Here is a 17,668-nt window from a genome sequence, read left to right as displayed (position 1 = left end):
GCCGAGAGTACGGTTTTACGTCGAGCACAAACTCAGACACACCTCGACCGGTGTCAAAGTGTATCAGAGTTTTTTACAGCTCGGTCGTAAAATATCTAGAACATGGTCGAGCATACCTCGAACTAGATCAAAATGTATCAAATTTTGAACGACCACGTTCAAAACATACTCGAGAACGATCGAAACTTTCATATAGCTCGATGATCCCACGGTGAGAGAAAATGGGATAGATTTTTTAGCAGACTGATTTTTCAGCTGACCGTTTTTTAAAGCAGAGTCGCAAAGTAATTAAACAGTCAGAGCGCTTAATTCAAACGCGTCATTGGCGAAAAGAATACGCTTACTCCGCGTCGCTCCGCTGCGATTACTACCGACACAAGAGGAATGCTGCGCGTGAAGCATTGTTTGCCGTTAAACTAGTTTGTTTTGCTTAGAACTTTAATGACACATGCAAAATTTAATTCTTTTGTGTGCATAACGTAGTCCTTAGATACGATAATAATGGCATTTTTTTCTTTTCATTAAATTTTTTTTTCAAAAACACTGAAAATTCCTATTTCTTTTGTATGGCGTGTTTTTGTATGCCTTGAATAATATCTGATAATTTGAAAATCCAAAAATTTAAAATAATCATCAGTGAAATATTTTTGCCAAAAACTAAAAGCTTGTTACTTTTGTTATATAATTTGTGAAAGACGCCTCGAAGACAATTCAGGTCGTTTTTCATGCATTGTAAACGCAAGACCGTCCAAGCTTTGTTGCTTTGAGTAACCGAGATCTTAGTCACTTGTGCTCGGTTGCAAACACAACCGAAAATTTGTCAGAAAATAAATGTAGCATCAAAAACCATATTTTTGGTTTATGGAGAACGTTCCTATCATACAATTTCCATTTATGGGAAAATGTTTATCATAGAGTTTTCATACAATTTTCTCTACGTATGGAAATGTATGGAATTGTATGAAAAGAAATTTTCCATTGATGAGAATTGTATGATAAGCATTTTTGGTCAACCCGGGAGGTTAGTGAAACTTTCTAAGTTTTGTAACTTAAAACAGTTTTGTAATTTCTTAAGCAAATCTTTGTTTTATGGGATGAAATTGCATTCAACTCGTTCAACCCATGATATTTCAGCATCTGTTTTGCCTTCTCTGTCAGACCTGAGAAATGGTTAGAGAATTTTGGCAATGCTTCATCTGGCTTATGATCTCTGAGTCATAAGCCAACCTCTCAGCTTTACTTTTGCTTTTTCAAATGAAACAAATTAATTGATCGCTAACTTTTCTTGCTCTTCTTGTCAGTTTTATTATTAGTCTGTCCCATTGTTGAATGTTTTGCGTTGCTGATGAAAATGTAATTTCAGGTAACTTTCAATTTGTGTTCCATTTGTGAAAAGAAGCGTTGAGTGTCAAATTAAAAATGTCAAACAATTAAGAAGAGTTCTTATAGATTATAATCAATCTATAATACGTAATGATCATGATTATTGCTATCTTTTTTGTACGTAACTGATGTGTCTCATAAATTGTAATTTTTGTTGAATAAATTTCAATTTATAAATCCATGCCGCTTCAAATTATCAAAATCTCCATCTGATGAACAAATAAATTTAGAAAAAAAATATCATCATTGCATCAAAAAATTTTAGTATTTTTGAGATAAATTGAAAAACGGAAAAATTATTCATACAATGAACAAATTGATTTCAACAAATATTTTATCTGTTCAAAGCATTTTAGCTACAAACTACGCTTTTAAGTTTTTATCAGTTGTTTATAAGTTATTTCGTATTGTAATACAACATCAAGAAGTACATAGCTTGGTAGTGAATCTTATTGCTCCAAGATAACTTATTTTCATGTTCGAGATTGAAAATCTACTGTATAGAGAACTCTGATGACGTATACACATTGCGGTGTGCGTCGTGTCCCGACGTAAAAACTTGATCTGCGGTTCAATTTTTGACCTTGTATTTGCCGTTACGTTTGAAACATGGAAGTAGACGTAATGAATCGTGGGAGACATACTTATTAAGTTGTCTATGCTGCCTAACATTTTGCAATGTTGCAATTTGTTTTGATCTTATTTCCAATTCTATTTTGCTAAATCAAAGTTTTTAGTAGGTCTTGTTCGAGACTTTTGGTAGCAGAGATGAGTTTATGTCTGGAGCAGCTTACTCATCGATTAACTTCAGATAAAGTACACCGTCTGTTCATCACGCTATCCTATTTTCGGCCGGATAGATTCGTGAAACTCCAAAGGAGAACAACTGTCTTCTAAGTTTTATTCAAATTGTTCGGGTGCTGAAACTAAAAGTAGTTTCAACACTAAAAATAATTGTCAGTTTTAATTATGGATCATGATTGGTTAGTCAGTAATTTTTTAAATAGATAGCTTTATCAAAATACAATTGGTTATAAATACTAGGTTCAAACTGGTTCCACCCATCCGGGGCTAAGAGAGTTAATAGTTTTCAAATTGTTTATTATAGTGAAGTAAGGATGTGGGGATTTCTTTGTTCTTTCGAGTAATTTTCTTTTAGGAGCAGTGACTGCGTAAAGGAAGGAGGGATGTAGTTTTCCTCGTAGAGAAAAGAAGGGTAGTTGTTCTCGTTCAAGAACTGGGTCTTGTTTTCCCTAGATTGTCTTGAGTGATTGTGTCAAAATTTCAGCTTGATGCAATGATTTGTCGATTTCGTTAAACTACAAGCGAGACTACGTGAAGTTTGACCTTTCTGTGTGAAACGCCAAGTGACTAGGATCTGTATGTGGAGTCGACATCGAGTCGACCATTGTTCGTTTTCAAAAGATACTTTTGCTGCGATGTTGGGTTTATACTTCAAATCCTGTGAGGATAGTGACTACGGCAACAAACCAATAGATTTGCCATTCCAGAGTCGGAATATCAACGAATTTTCATCTAGCTTTGCTGCTCATTCCGTTTGCTCTAGTGAAGTATTTTACAATGCATATTAAATCTATATCTTGTTAGTGAAATCAATCTTAATTATGATGTTCTATTAATTGTATTCGAAAAAGCGTTTTAGTTATTTTCGGGTTATTTTAAAGAGTCGCTCACCCTAGAGCAAGTCTTGTCAAAAATTGAGTGCATGTCAAAAGCGGTGGCTTAGGCCGGCTTTAGAGCATGCTCAGGACGTCCTACTGGGTGGTGAGGCCAGTTGAGGGAAAATAATTTTACCGTCTCTTTGAGAAAAGTCATTTTTTTGTATTCACATTTTTGTTCTATTTTATCAGATGTTTTGCTATTTTTTGTTTTTGGTTGTGTCCTTTTATCAAAACAGATTGTTGTGTTTTGGATTTTACTTTTGACGTTTTGTATTTCAAATGGTTTCAATAAAACTTGAAAGTGGGTTTCAAAAGAATAGTTAATCCAGTTTTAATCTGGGTTTAGTCTGGTTCAAATACCGTGCGACTTTCTTATACATGCGGTTGGTTTTGTGCTATTATGAAGCAGCGTTGATTTATTTAAGCTTACTTATAGTTCCTTCCAAAGGGTGAAAGTAAAGTTTGAAATGCGTAAAAAAATAGACTTGTTATCAGTTATTATTGAGACTTAAAATTCATTTTCTTAACAATTATACGTGGGCGAGTTGTGCGGGTTCGGTGGATAGAATGTGTGAAATGTGATTGAGTATAAGACGAGTTATAAAAGAAGCACACATAAAAAGGTTAGTTGATGGTAATTTATTTGCTTTATATTAATTTACTAAACGTGTTTTTTGAATTTTACCCTGGAATTAATAATTCATTGATTTGCTTATAAAATTTTGTTCCACTTGGATAATTCAGTTTCATTGTTAGATCAAAATTTTGGAATTGTAAAAAGAGTATCTGATTTGTTAGTGTTTTCTGATTTGTTAGTGTTTATAATAAAATTCATGTTTATGCGGGCTCTGTTTTAGGGAAAAATGCATGGGGGAAGTTAGTTTTTATCGTGTCGGATGTTATGAGAAGCTTCGCTAGCATGCGGATTATGTTTTTAGTGCGAATCAGAGGCCAAAGAAAGTCGAGCGCTGTGATGATTTCTACTTCTTCGGTAAGTGTTCAAAGTTCTTGATTTGTGTTTCGGATTAGGTTATAAAGCTTGTGATTAAAATTAGTATTATGAATGTGCTCGAGAAGGATTATTTCAATTGGCTCTACATATTAATTTTGGGCGAGCGTCATCAATGGGAAAAATGTTGGTTAAGGGCGGAATATATATATCTGCCTGACGGGTCATAATTACGGAGTATGCTGTGTTAGATAGTAGATTTAAAAAAATAGGTGAAATTTAAGAAATATGCTGACTTGTACTTGGAACTGATAAAAATAAAGCGATGTTGTAGGTTACGGGCTGGTGTGTTTGATATAATGTTTTTGTATAAGTTGATATGATATTGTGTATAGGTGTGGGTTAGTTTGAACTCTAACATAGTTTTGTGTGAACAATGAATGCCTGTTTCCTTGGGTGTAAGAAAGTGAAATTTGAGTGCAAAATGGCTAAATTAACTGAAAATGGTTTGTAGGCTTCGATGTTTGTTAGTGCACGGGCGATTATTTTATCGAACTTTTTATTAGTGTTATCTAAGTGGAAAACATATTCTTATCTGACAAAAAGTTTTACAGTTAGTTGAGTATTAGTGGTGGGGTCGTCTTCGTGTGGGGTATCTTCCATCTAACTGGTGACAGCATGATCGTAGTGATTAATGGAAAACCTATTTGCGCGTGGTGCTATAAATCTAATTAGGGTTTGGCTTAAGCCAATGGTAGTGAATTGTTTCTCGTTAAGTGCGGTGGTTAGTTGGTGATTGAAGGAATGGCAGAGTTCGTTATCTTCGTGGTAGTTTCAGTGGTTTAGTAAAATTGTAGTAGGAACTCCAAGAGAGTGTGGGAACTAGCACATTTTCACCAACGAATAAGTTCAGCTGGTTTATATTGTTAGTTTCATATTATGTGTATTGGGGTTAAAGTGGTAAGTTGTGGATTAAGAAGTCTGGGGTGTTAGAGTGTTGTGCGGGTGATGTGAAAATAGTCGGGATGAACGTTGACGACTAATAAGAAATTGAGGCGTAGTGTTAGGGTGGTTTTTTTTTAAAAAAAAACTTGGTGTGCTCTTGTAGGTACGATATGAACTGAATGAGTTGAGGATTCGGATTGTGAGGCTGAGTGAGTTAGTTGATGAATTGTTAATGAGTTATTTGTGTCATGAAGGTGTTGTTGTTGAGTTATAAAATGTTCTAGTTGATTTTTGGTCATTGGGCTGGGTGCGTCGGGTTGATTACTCGACATTGGAGCAAGGATAAGGGTAGCATCAGTTTATAAAGATGGGGAGGGAAAGGTTTCATCGCGAAGTTGGGAATCAATGGATTGAAAAGAAGGCTGGTAAAAATTTGTAGGGTTGGGTTTGGAGTTAAGGAATTCATCAGGGGTTTCTCTGTCAGAATTTTTAAAGATTGATATGGGGTTCAAAAATATTTGGGTTGAATCCTCTGATTCCATGCGTGGTGAGTTAGAAGAAAGACTGGGGAGGGGAGAGGAGTTGAGATCTGAGAGGGAAAAGCGGGAGGAGCAGCGTTGGAGGTTTGATGGAAAGGAAACGGAACGGTTGAGGAATCCAATCTGTTGGCTCACCGTGGGCTAAAAAAAGATGATTATTTTAAGAGCGAACATTTGTTGTTTGAGGTTGTTCTACTATTTGTTCGTATGTGTCGTTAATGATTGGTTGTTGGGGTGTTATATGGGATATTGGGCTTCGTGAGTGTTTTTAAGAGCGAACATTTATTGTTTGAGGTTGTTCTACTATTTGTTCGTATGTGTCGTTAATGATTGGTTGTTGGGGTGTTATATGAGATATTGGGCTTCGTGAGAAGTTGCTTCCTTGAGAAGTATGGTCAGTAATTGCCAGTGTGTTTTCCTAAAATTCTGTGGAATTAAAGTTAGAGGGTGATTATTATGTAGACTGTGTTGATGTGGTGGTGCCGTGGGGTTGAATTTGTTTTGTCTTGTGGAGTGTCATTTGGTTTTGTAGTCAGCTTTTTGTCATATTCCCTAATCTGAGCATCAAGAAGGATCTTATTAATGGTTGAAAATATTCGGAAAAATCGTGCAAATAAAATGCGTGCTAGGCATGCTTGTCGATTAACTTGTGCGTTTTTATCGCACATGTGTTATAGAATCCTTTTAGAAGTGAAAAAAGAAATCCAAGAAAACGAAACATGGCGTATGGTATAGTCAATTTACTAATATATAGTATGGTCATCCTAGAAAGGCTAGGAGCTCATCTTTGAGATCAACAAAACTAAAAATATTTATCGGTGAGATATCTTATGGACGGTTTTTTCACCGTTAATATATATATATATATATATATAGTCTTTTATGTCTTTAAAGTATCCGCTGCAGTCTTGTTTGTAAATATCTGTTTCAACTGCGTAAACAGATGTTAAGAGATATGATATATGTAGTTTTTTATATCTTCAAAGTGTCCACTGTAGTCTTGTTTATAAATATCTGTGAAAATCGGCGTAAACTTTGGTCAAATGTCTTTGTGATGTATCTATTTATATGAGGAGTTCTTAAAACTGTTGTGTTCGAATGTGATGCTGTGTTTCCGATTTAGAGTAAATACCGATTGATTGTAAATCTATGTTTGGATTGCGAGGTGGAATTTTCTTGAGAGGTGACATTAGCGTACGAAATGGGGTGAGAAGATAATTTTTATCTTTGCTTGGATTAGACTGTTCTACATTTTGGCCATTTCTAGACCCACATGGAACAGCTGTGTCCCAAAAATATCTACGTCTTGATAGTGTATCTACAAAATACACTCTAATTCTTATAAAACAATAGGGATTCGTCGGTAGCATCTTATATCTTCAAAAACATCAAGTGGTGAAATTTTTTAGTGCAGGTATAATACCAAAAGATATAACTTTCAAAATAAATGAAATTAGAGGTGTTTCCTGAAAATAGATAACCCGCATAGGGTGTTTTAAGCACTGATAAAGCGAGTGATTGCATTATTTGTGTTCTTTTGAGTTCACATAAGCGATTGAGTGTTTCTTATTCATAGAGTGATATTTCTTGAAAAACTCTAATGTTTTATAATCTAATTTCATATGGAGATGCAGGCTACAATAAATTTTACCAAAGTAGAAGCAGTATCAAATTATATTTTTACTGTTTTCATGTCAAAACTTTTGTCATATTCGACAAGAATTTCTGAATTTCGAGTTTTGAAAAAGCTTTGGAATATTGACATGCTACTTTTGTTTCAGGGTAAACTTGAAAACGTGTCAGTTTATTTTGTAAACCTTCTAGGTTTTGATATTTTTGTCGAATTGATCTGATTTGATCATGGTTTAGTTTGTCGAAAGGTATAGTTTCCATAAAGTGTTTCTCTCGAAATTTGATCATTCTTGTGTGTATTTTAGTGACTTGAAATGTGGTACACGTATCTTCAGGGTACCAAACTATAGTTGCTTGTGTTCTTGTAGTTGGATCGCAAAATCGTTGATCATTTTTGCAAGGTAAGCGTATTCATTGAAAAAATATAATATTGTCTTTTAAATCATGGGTTTTTTGTACTTTTTCTAATTGAACTTTCCAATCAAAAACATTATCTGTTGGTATTTTTTGTGTCGGCTTTACAATTTCATGGATTACTGATTCCGATGTGTGATATCAATGTATCATGTAAATCATAGCTCAAACGTCCGTGTGCGCCGTGGTGCGGATATTTGTTATCTAATTTAATATGACCTTGATGTCGTTCAAGTTCGGCTTAACGTACAGAGTCTGGGCAGACTTGAAAATTTACCATTTTGTGATTTGTGCTTTTATTTGTGGTTAACTTTAATCGTTGCATTTCGTTTTTGCAATCTTCAGGGTTGAGAGGTGAACGTTGTTCGATGTTTTTTTGGTAAAAGAATTTATGATCGGGCTTTTTTTTATTACTGTTTGAAATTTGTGAACAATGTACTTTCTTTCCTGAGAATTTTGCTGAAAACTCATTTCCTGTTAGAGTTGTAGCTCGTGCTCTTGAGTAAAGTGTAGCAATTATATTTGTTGATTCTATATCTTGCGGTTCAGATTCACATTGTCTTACTTGATTGATGGCTTATTTATGGAGTGTTTTTTTGTTGATTTTCTTCACAATCAATTTGTAACAAGGAAATCTTGTTGTCCTTAGAGAGCGGAAGGGTTTTGATGAGATATGGGTTTTAAAAGTACAATGAGAAAAAGGGTTTTAATTAGAGAAAATATTAGAAAATACAAGTGTATGATAATCTTGAAAAAAGGCTATTGAATGTTAAATAACCGTTTGTCTTTTTTGTAAATCTATGGTATTTGTTGATGAGTTCTGTTGTACTAAATGAAGGGGGCAAAGGTTGAGCTGTTATTTTTTTGGGGGATAGTAATAATGGATAATGTACTAACTTTTAATTTTGGAGTTAATTCGAATTTAAGGGTTAAGTTATGTAGTGTAAGTATTTGGATATCAAGTTCTTGTATTTTTTCGTGAGTATCGCGTCAATATTGTAGTCTGTTAAGTGCCCAGTTATGTAGTCGATTACTATCCAGGTGTTTTCCAAAAGGTGGAGGGGGTGCTACAAAAGTGTTCCAGTCTAATCGTAAGAATATACTTGTGCTTTGAAGTATCTGTCGTCTAAATTATTTGTGAATTTTGTGGAGAAGGTAGTTGTTGGTGTTTGACCTATTATTGAAGGTTTTGATGGAAGTGAAACAGTTTCTGGTAAGGATAAGGAGTTGGTGTCTGATGATATGTCTATAGGTTCGTTTACTAAGTTTGGTTCACCTAGTGAAAATGTTTTTATCGTCCAATGTGGCAGTCCCTTCGATAAAATGGGGGGGGGGGGGTTGAAAGGATTTTCACGAAGTTGTTCAGAAGTTGGTGTTGAAACTAAATAGTCTGATGGATGATTTGAGTAGTTGTTTTAAAAAACTAATTAAAGTGATGGAGGGGTACTTTGTATACTAAAAAAACCCAAAGTGTGGCAAAACTTCTATTTCGTCGTGGTTGAAAAAGTTTTCTATCTACTGCAGGTGTTAAATTCCGATTTTGGCTTGAATGTCTAGTTTTATTAAGATCCTGTTAAAGTGAGGGTTGAATTTCATACGTTGGATTGTATTGAGGTTCACTTAGACGTGCTTGACGAATAGCTTGTTTTAATGGTTCGGATAGTGATGAGTGTCTTTCTTCAAAAGTAGAAGGATTTTCTTTAAGTGAGATACGTGTAGATGATTGGGGTTGGCTTGTTTGGTTAGATATTGGTGTGGTCGGGGAGTCTTGGGATGTAGTGGTTGATGGGGATTCCTTGAGTGAGTGTGGGTTAGCTATTTTGAAATATATCTTATTCTGATCTGATTTTCAAAAATTATTGTCTACTCTATGCAATTAAGAAATGCTGAAATTCGAGAAATGAAAAAAGTATTTATAGTTACGAAAAGGTTGAAAATATCTTTTCTACCAAGTAAACTTCATTTCCTTTATGGAACATTAAGTTTCGTACCTGATTAGGCGGTCAATGGTTTGGGAGAGAGAAAGGTAGATTTGTATTAGGGAATAGAAAAGAACAAGTTGACTGCAAAAAAAAGAGAAAAAAGAGGATAGCCAGTTCTAAAAGGTCGGTTATGAGAAAAATGCAAAGTCGAAAAATTGTCCAAAAAAAAGAAAGAAAAGTTGAAATGGAGACTTTTAATTGCTTGACTGATTTGGAAAGAAGGGTTCAAAAAATGATTTCCTTTATTTTTCCTTTTTCGGAGTCCAAGTCAAGAGTGGTCGAAATTTTTATTCGAATTACGACAAAAGAGTTCGGTTTGACAAGTTTTTTGTGAAACAAATTCTGAGAATTTTTGTTTGTTTAAAGGATGATTAGGGGATACAGTTAGAGGATTTGGAGGTGAAACGGCTTTAGGCTGCGTGATCATGTCGACTTTCATCTTTAGGCTAGTTCAATTAGTTTCTCTGGGGGAATCATGGGGTATAAGTTCAGACAATTTTGTTGGTTTTTGTTCTAATTGATAGAAGAGGGTTGCAATTTTTATATAATATTTATTTAACCATTGTATACGTAGTTTCTTTCTGAGGAAGATGAATTAGGGCCTTTGGTGTCAAATAAATTTCTATGATTGAAATATAAACTTTTTCCATTAAAGTCTTGTTTTTTTGCTAATTGCTTTTGGTGTAGGAAGGGTTTGTTCAACTGACTTGTTATGCAATGATTGCATAAAATTTTTATCCAAATTGGTGCATTTGGAAGGTAAAAATTTTGAATAAAATTGGAACATGTTTTATCTGACTCTGCATGTCCTTTTGTACTCACCATGGATAAAAATATTACACAACAAGAAGCATATAAGAAAAACCACATTGAAACAGTTTATTCCCAATAAGAGAAAAAGAAAATTTAACGGATGCCAATAATTTTCCGACCCCCCACCTCAATTTACACCAAAAAACTACGATCAATAGGATATTTAAATTACAAGATCCAATGGATAACAAACTCCTCTGAAAAAAAGCATTTCAAAGCCTTTTTTTCCAAACCACAGAAGAAATGACATTTCAATTATTACAACAAAAAATAAAATCTGGAATCTGTCATCAGGCAACTAAAATCTTGGCACAAATATAAAACAAAACCAATAGGAGCTGACAGCAGAACCCACCAAAAGTATACAATAAATAGGATATTCAATTTACAAGACCCACTAGATAATATTGGTTTAAACACACTAGATAAAATTGATTTAGTATTGGTTTAGATAATATTGGTTTGACCCACTAATGGTATTGGTTTAATTATGTTTTTCCTAATAAATCGACCTTGTAGTGATTATTTTGACAGTCTAGTTAAAATGGGAAGTGATCTCAGGCGTTTATCTGCGTAATATCAGAGTCAGTTTTTACTGCATATTTACGTTCTATTCGTGGTGATTTTTTGTCTTTTGCAAGAAATAATTTTATAATTTTTGGCATTTCTACACCTTTTTTTCGTGTTATCAATTCAAGTGAGTGTTGCGACTAAGTGTGTCATGTAAAGCAAAGTTTTTGCCTGCTGTCCATAATAAATGTACGCTTGGAAATTTCAAGAGGATAAGTTGAAACCTATAAATTCTGTGGTTTTGATTTGACTTTAATTATTAATTTTTGGTTCGTGATAAGAACAATTGGATGTTTTGATTCGGTTAATGTGTATATTTAATGGCTGTACATTTTTTCATAAGGGTAGAGAGTCTTCTTGTGTAAAAAATCTCAAATTTGCTGATATAAGGTTCATTTTGCTTATATCTTTATGAGATTGTAGAAGTGCTGCGCCGATTCCAAAGTTGGAGGCATCGCACATTGCGTAGAATGATTAGTCTGAATCTGGATTGTGTTTATGATTTGTTCTGTTAGAAGGGTTTTTGTTTCGTCAAAACGTTTTCGATGTTCTATTGTCCAATCAATTTTTTTTTGTTGTCGAAAAATATTATAAAGTTTTCTAAGATATAATTGCATTTATTAAACGTATTTACTTGAAAAACTTAGCTTTCCAAAATTGTTCAATTTTCTTTTTATTAGATGGCAATTGGAGTTTAATATTGCATCTATTCGTGATTTTACAAGTGTAGAAACGGTGCCTTAAATAATGTGTCCAATGAATTTAACAAAAAATGTAATTTATCTGGGGCTACTTTCATATTTATTTTTAAGCAAAAATTGATGATACTTTTCTCATACTTTAAACATTTCTTGTTTTGTTTTGAGACTGCATGAAAACAACGTCTAAATATGTAAATACCTTCTGCTAAGAAATAGTGGTCTAAAAATTTTACTCATGAATGCGGAAAAAGCTGCTGGTCCTATGGGTTTACCATAGACTAGTCTATCAAATTTGTATTTTTGAGTTTCAATAACAAATTGTGTTAGTCGACATGATTGTTCGTCTAATGGCTTTTCGTTGTATGCGCTATCCATGTCGGTAGTTGTAGAGTTTTGTCCATTTATCTTTGAGAGTCTTACTTGTCTTGGTTCAATAGGCTAATTGCATTTTGATTCTTCATTTAAGGAATTGATATATCTTGCATCTAGAACGATTTTTAATGATTCGCCTTTAGCGAGAACAATGACAGGGTTGTGAAGGTAACTCTTTTTTATTGTTCAAGGACGTCTAGGAGTCTTTTCTGAGAGCTATTTGAAAACTGTGTCAGTTTTAAGGGGAAGGTGTAGTGTTGAAACTAATTTTTCAACATCGACTTTAGATGTGGTAAAAATCATAGGGTAATTTAATAATAACTCTGCTAGTTGCTCAAATTCTTGTTGATTGATTTGCGAATAATGAAAATTTAACATTGCTAAGAACTTTTTTTATTCGTTTGTATGTTTTAAGATTCGAAATGTTGGCTGGATATAGAGGATTTTTGTGAAACAATCTGTGTTTCTTTTTGAGCCATTGGTAATATTGTTAACGGATAATTCTTCATTTCTTCTCTTCTTTTGGATACTCCGGATAAAAGAAAATCAAAGGCAAAGCCTTTTCAATGCCCAGTCAACATCATGCGGACTAATTCCTGTGGTGGAATGGTGCGTACTGTTGTAAGCTTCCATCACTTGTGGCAAAACTGTATCCCAATCAGGCATGTATCGGGAACAACACACCCTCACCATCGACACCAAAATCGGTTTTGTCTTTCTACCAAGCCATTCGCTTGGGGCAGGTACGCCGTAGAATGAGCCGGAGTTCCCTAGTAAGCTCACCCACAAAAGCAGTTCCGTTGTCTGATTGGTATATTATCGGGCATCCATGTCTTGCTATCCATCTGTTGATCAGATGATCGCACGTCTCCTAGACTGAGGCAGCTATGCATGGCACGTCCTATGAATACTGATGAATCGATCATCACCCAGACCTGAATATAGCCACTGTCTGTCATATTTATCTTCTGGTGATCGATCTGCACCACTTTATTGAACGCGGATGACTCGATTGACTTTAATGGAAATCGCAACTTCCTAGGATCTTTCACCTATTGGCATGACAGAAATGCCGTAAACCACTTCTCGCATGCCTTATTCATCATAAGCCACTCGAAGCGTTTCAAAAATTTCTGGTATACTTTATCGATTCCTTGATAGCATATCTGATTATGTGACCTGAATAAAAATTCCGTTTGAAAGAGCTGCGACAACAGTGTCGCGTTTTACTTGTATAGGACCTTGTCCTCTTCTCTCCTTTTGCAAGCAACAACCCAATCCTTGTTCATTTAGAAACGTACCTTTCTTGCATATAGTCCTGTCTCAAGACTTGGTAATTATCTTCTTCCCGATCTCCTTTCTCTGCTGTCCCATTTTCGATCCACCTTTTCAAGCTACATGTCATGCGGTAATTTCTCTGCGCTCTTAGTAAGCCCGAGAGTCTGTATCTTGCCTTCAAGTTTGTCTTCATGACCCTCAGGTGACTGTTTAGCTCATCGGGCTGATGCGCGTCATCTTCAATCTTAACACACAAAATCTTTGCCAAGAGCTTGGTCAACTTTTTTACATGGTTCTAGGTCAATTCTGACTGCTTCCTTCTGCGGTAATAGGCGCATCGAACGTTTTGACACCGCTATCATCTCCAGGTCATCTGCCGCATTATCTAAGACTTTCTCACTCGAGAACAGAGAGCGATAACTATCAGGGTTTTGATAAACCTCCCTGTTCAATTCTCTTGCTCGATTCTCCACCAGTAATGTGTGCATCGTCAACACTGACAATTCTGATACTGTGCTCGAGTTTCTGTCCGAGTACGTGTCAACCTCCGATCTCTTCGAGGTGTCTTCGACAGATGAGTCTGCCGTGGAGCATGTCTCAACGGCAGATTCTGATATGCATGATCTACACACCCATCTAAGCTCCCCGGACAATTTTTGTCCGCCTGTTCTTGTCCACCTACGTATCCGCTTCCTTCAATGTCCGACTCTCGGACAAATTTTTTCTCTCCGATTTTTCGACTCGGCTTCTATCAGACCTTGATCGGTCGCCTCAAAAGTGACTATCTTCTTCTGAGTACCGACCTCCTGTTCCTTTTTCTTGTACGATGTCCTCATAAAAACGCTTTGCGGAATTGAGGACACTAGTTGCTGCATTACTGTCCTACAATCCCTTTCATTTACTTTGTGCTGGCGTCTTGATGGTTTTATCCGTTCTTTCTCACTGACTGTCGGCGAAGCTATGGCTGCTGCCCATTCAGGGTTATCTCAAGTAACTTCTCTCTTCAACAACACAGCCAGCATCCTTATGATGTGACCTGCACCGTTTTGTCTAGCAATGATGGGCTGTTAGTGTTCATACGAGAGAGTTCCTGTTGAACCAGGTTTGAACGTAGCGACAAATCCAAGGACTTTCTCACTCGAGAACAGGTAGCGATCACTATCACGGTTTTGATAAACCTCCCTATTCAATTCTCTTGCTCGATTCTCGGCCAGGATAATCTATTTCTCTCGCTCGAATCTCTGCCGCTTTCTCCACTAGTAATTCATGTGTCCTGGTATAGGATATCCTGACTTGTCCAGCCGTCTCGTCAAGGGAACTGCTTCGTGAATATCTTTGTCCAAAAACGAGAACCCTTCCACGATCTCCGCGTGATTGGCGTGCTTCTGTTCCAATCTTTCATAAGACTCAGTTTTCCTACAGATGCTGTCTGAATTCTGCTGCTTGTCACGCATCCTCTGGTCAATTATCATGTGGTAGCCATTCAACCTGACTATCCATCGGTGTAATTTTTGATCCATTGAGTGAATTTTTAACCAGGATAAGGCTCGGTTGTCCACTCGCCACTTAAAAGGAGCACTCCCCAAGTAGGAGCGATACTTCTCCACAAACGTGGCTACTGTAAACATTTCTGCTTTTGAAGCACCGTATTTCATTTCGGTGTCGCTCAACATCTTACTGCTGTATGCACTGGGACGGAGAACTGTTCTCCCATTCCATTCTTGCTTCTGATGCAATATTCCGGATATGGCTACCATTGAAGCATCGGTGTCGAGAACCTACATGCTTTTCTCCGTGGGCATGCCTAGCGCTGGCGCTTTGCACAATCCCGCTTATTGTTCTCGAAGGTTTCCTGTGCCCTTTCGTTCCATTCGAATTTTTTCCCTTTGTTGCGCATCAGATGCTGCATCGGGTAGACTTTGTCTGCGTATCCTTTTATGAACTCTCTATAAAAAATTGTAAATCCTAGGAGGCTCATCAACTGCGTGTCCGTTTTAGGGGCCTTCCATGTTAACACAGCCTCCACCGCATCCGGATCCCGCCTCACGCCATTCTTGTCTACCATTTTTGTCAGGTACTTTATTGAGTCCCTACGGTTCTCACTTTTCAAGGGTTTGCATTTCAAGCCAGGTCTCTTCATGCAGTCAAAGAATTCATCGAGTCTGTCAATGTGGTCCTCCAAGGTGGATGTAGCTATCACTACGTCATTCACATAGCACATCAGGAGATTCCCATACTTCTTTGTTACGCTGGTCAAAGCCTGAGCCATCAGTCCTATAAAGGTCGCCGCCGCATCGCATCAGCCAAAGGGCATCCTCTTCCACAGGTACAAGCCCAACTCACATGCAAATACGGTCTTTTATCTTTTATCTATCCTTTATGATGAACTGATCCGAATCGTCAAGATTCTCACCACGAAAAAACTCATCCAGAGGTTCGGTCCTCCCATATGAAGGACAGTTACTGAAGATCTCCTGGCTATGTATATGGCTCTGCAAATTGCGGCTGCCAATATTAAGCTTGTCCGTATCAGATCCTCCTTGGTGAAACCCATCCTTTCGTATGTCTTTATCAGCATTAAACTGCAACTGGCAAAACCCAGGTCCAGTGTGGTGAAAAACTTGACATCGCCGAGCTTCGAGGGGGTCTCGTCAATGCGTGGTATTGGGTAAGCGTCCTTTATTGTCACCACGTTCAGGTTGTGAGAGTCGCAGCAGAATCTTAGCTGTCCTCCGTTCTTCTTGGCCATGACAACCCCACAAGTACAAGGTGACTTCGAGGGTTCAATCAGTTCGTATTGGAGCAGCATTTTTGTTTCCGCTTGCCACTCCTACGATTTATGAGGTGTCATGCGCCTCACTCCCTCCCTGTGGGGAACGGCGCCTTCTTCTAGTTTGATGTCGTGCTCGACGAAATTACAACAACCAATATTCGCTTTATGCTTTTAGCAACACAAACTCTCCCTGCACTATTTTACCTCTTAGATGCTCTATCCCCGGCAAAACCGCTTTGTTTCACTCTAGTTCATATGACAAGTAGCATTCCGGAAATTTCGAGCAGCTCGATAAGCCGTCATCTGTTTCAGATCTCATTGAAAATATTTTTTTTGAAGATCTCAATTCAATTATCTTTTTTAAAACGAAATCTGAACATGCGCGATTTGGACAATTCTTTACTCGATGCTTCTTCAGGTTCCGCTTCCTTCATACTCCGTCCTCACTGGGAAAGCGCAGCCAAATTTCCTTCCACACTAGATTGAAACCCTTGTGTCCAGTGTTTTCAACCATTTACTCACATACAGCCCGTTTTGTGTGACGGAAAAGCTCCGGCCTATAACCAATGAACTTCGACTGTATGCTTTCGGTACCAGGCAAATCTGCTTACTATCACTCAATGGGTTTATATTTCTAATCCCAAACATCGCTACTACTGCCTGTCTGGGCTGTAATCTGAATTTTCTGTCTAAAAAGATTGGTGTCTTTTCTCATCAGTTGTTATCCTATTTACTGGTCAATTAACATACTTCCTCTCTGTGTTCCTAATCCTTATCAGCCCATTATTGAGCTCGATCATCACGTCGAACTTGCTGAAGAAATCACGCCTCAAGATGAACTGATCCGATTCGCCAAGATTCTCACCACGAAAAAACTCATCCAGAGGTTCGGTCCTCCCATATGAAGGACAGTTACTGAAGTTCTCCTGGCTATGTATATGGCTCTGCGAATTGCGGCTGCCAATATTAAGCTTGTCCGTATCAGATCCTCCTTGGTGAAACCCATCCTTTCGTATGTCTTTATCAGCAATAAACTGCACTTGGCAAAACCCAGGTCCAGTGTGGTGAAAACTTGACATCGCCGAGCTTCGAGAGGGTCTGGTCAATGCGCGGTATTGGGTAAGCGTCCTTTATTGTCACCACGTTCAGGTTGTGAACGTCGCAGCAGAACCTTAGCTGTGCTCCGTTCTTCTTGGCCATGACAACCCCACAAGTACAAAGTGACTTCGAGGGTTCAATTAGTTCGTAGTGGAGCAGCATTTTTATTTCCGCTTGCCTTTCCTCCGACTTATGAGGTGTCATGCGCCTCGCTCCCTCCCTGTGGGGAACGGCGCCTTCTTCTAGTTCGACGTGCTCGACGAAATTACAACAACCAATATTCGCTTTATGTTTTTAGCAACACAAACTCTCCCTGCACTATCTTACCTCTTGGATGCTCTATCCCCGGCAAAACCGCTTTGTTTCACTCTAGTTCATATGACAAGTAGCGTTCCGGAAATTTCGAGCAGCTCGATAAGCCGTCATCTGTTTCAGATCTCATTGAAAATATTTTTTTTGAAGATCTCAATTCAATTATCTTTTTTAAAACGAAATCTGAACATGCGCGATTTGGACAGTTCTTTACTAGATGCTTCT

At 37.2% G+C, this 17,668-nt stretch overlaps 2 protein-coding genes across 2 annotated transcripts in view; both read right to left on the bottom strand.

The window, feature by feature from the left end:
• LOC134844582 (UPF0193 protein EVG1 homolog) overlaps positions 1–17,668 on the bottom strand; it is a 260,384-nt gene that overhangs the window by 215,179 nt on the left and 27,537 nt on the right. The window lies entirely within an intron of this gene.
• LOC134844838 (uncharacterized) lies at positions 15,638–16,009 on the bottom strand. Its single transcript, XM_063861655.1, has one exon. The coding sequence runs from the start codon at positions 16,007–16,009 to the stop codon at positions 15,638–15,640; it is 372 nt and encodes a 123-aa protein (XP_063717725.1).

The sequence above is a fragment of the Symsagittifera roscoffensis genome, chromosome 4, assembly GCF_963678635.1.
Source record: "Symsagittifera roscoffensis chromosome 4, txSymRosc1.1, whole genome shotgun sequence".
Taxonomy (NCBI): domain Eukaryota; kingdom Metazoa; phylum Xenacoelomorpha; order Acoela; family Convolutidae; genus Symsagittifera; species Symsagittifera roscoffensis.
Note: the sequence above shows the minus strand (reverse complement) of the source record. Positions and strands in the feature narration are given on the sequence as shown.

Bases quoted from the DNA above. Each gene is read 5' to 3' on its own strand.
- LOC134844838 (XM_063861655.1), bottom strand. From the start codon at position 16,009: ATGGCCAAGAAGAACGGAGGACAGCTAAGATTCTGCTGCGACTCTCAC.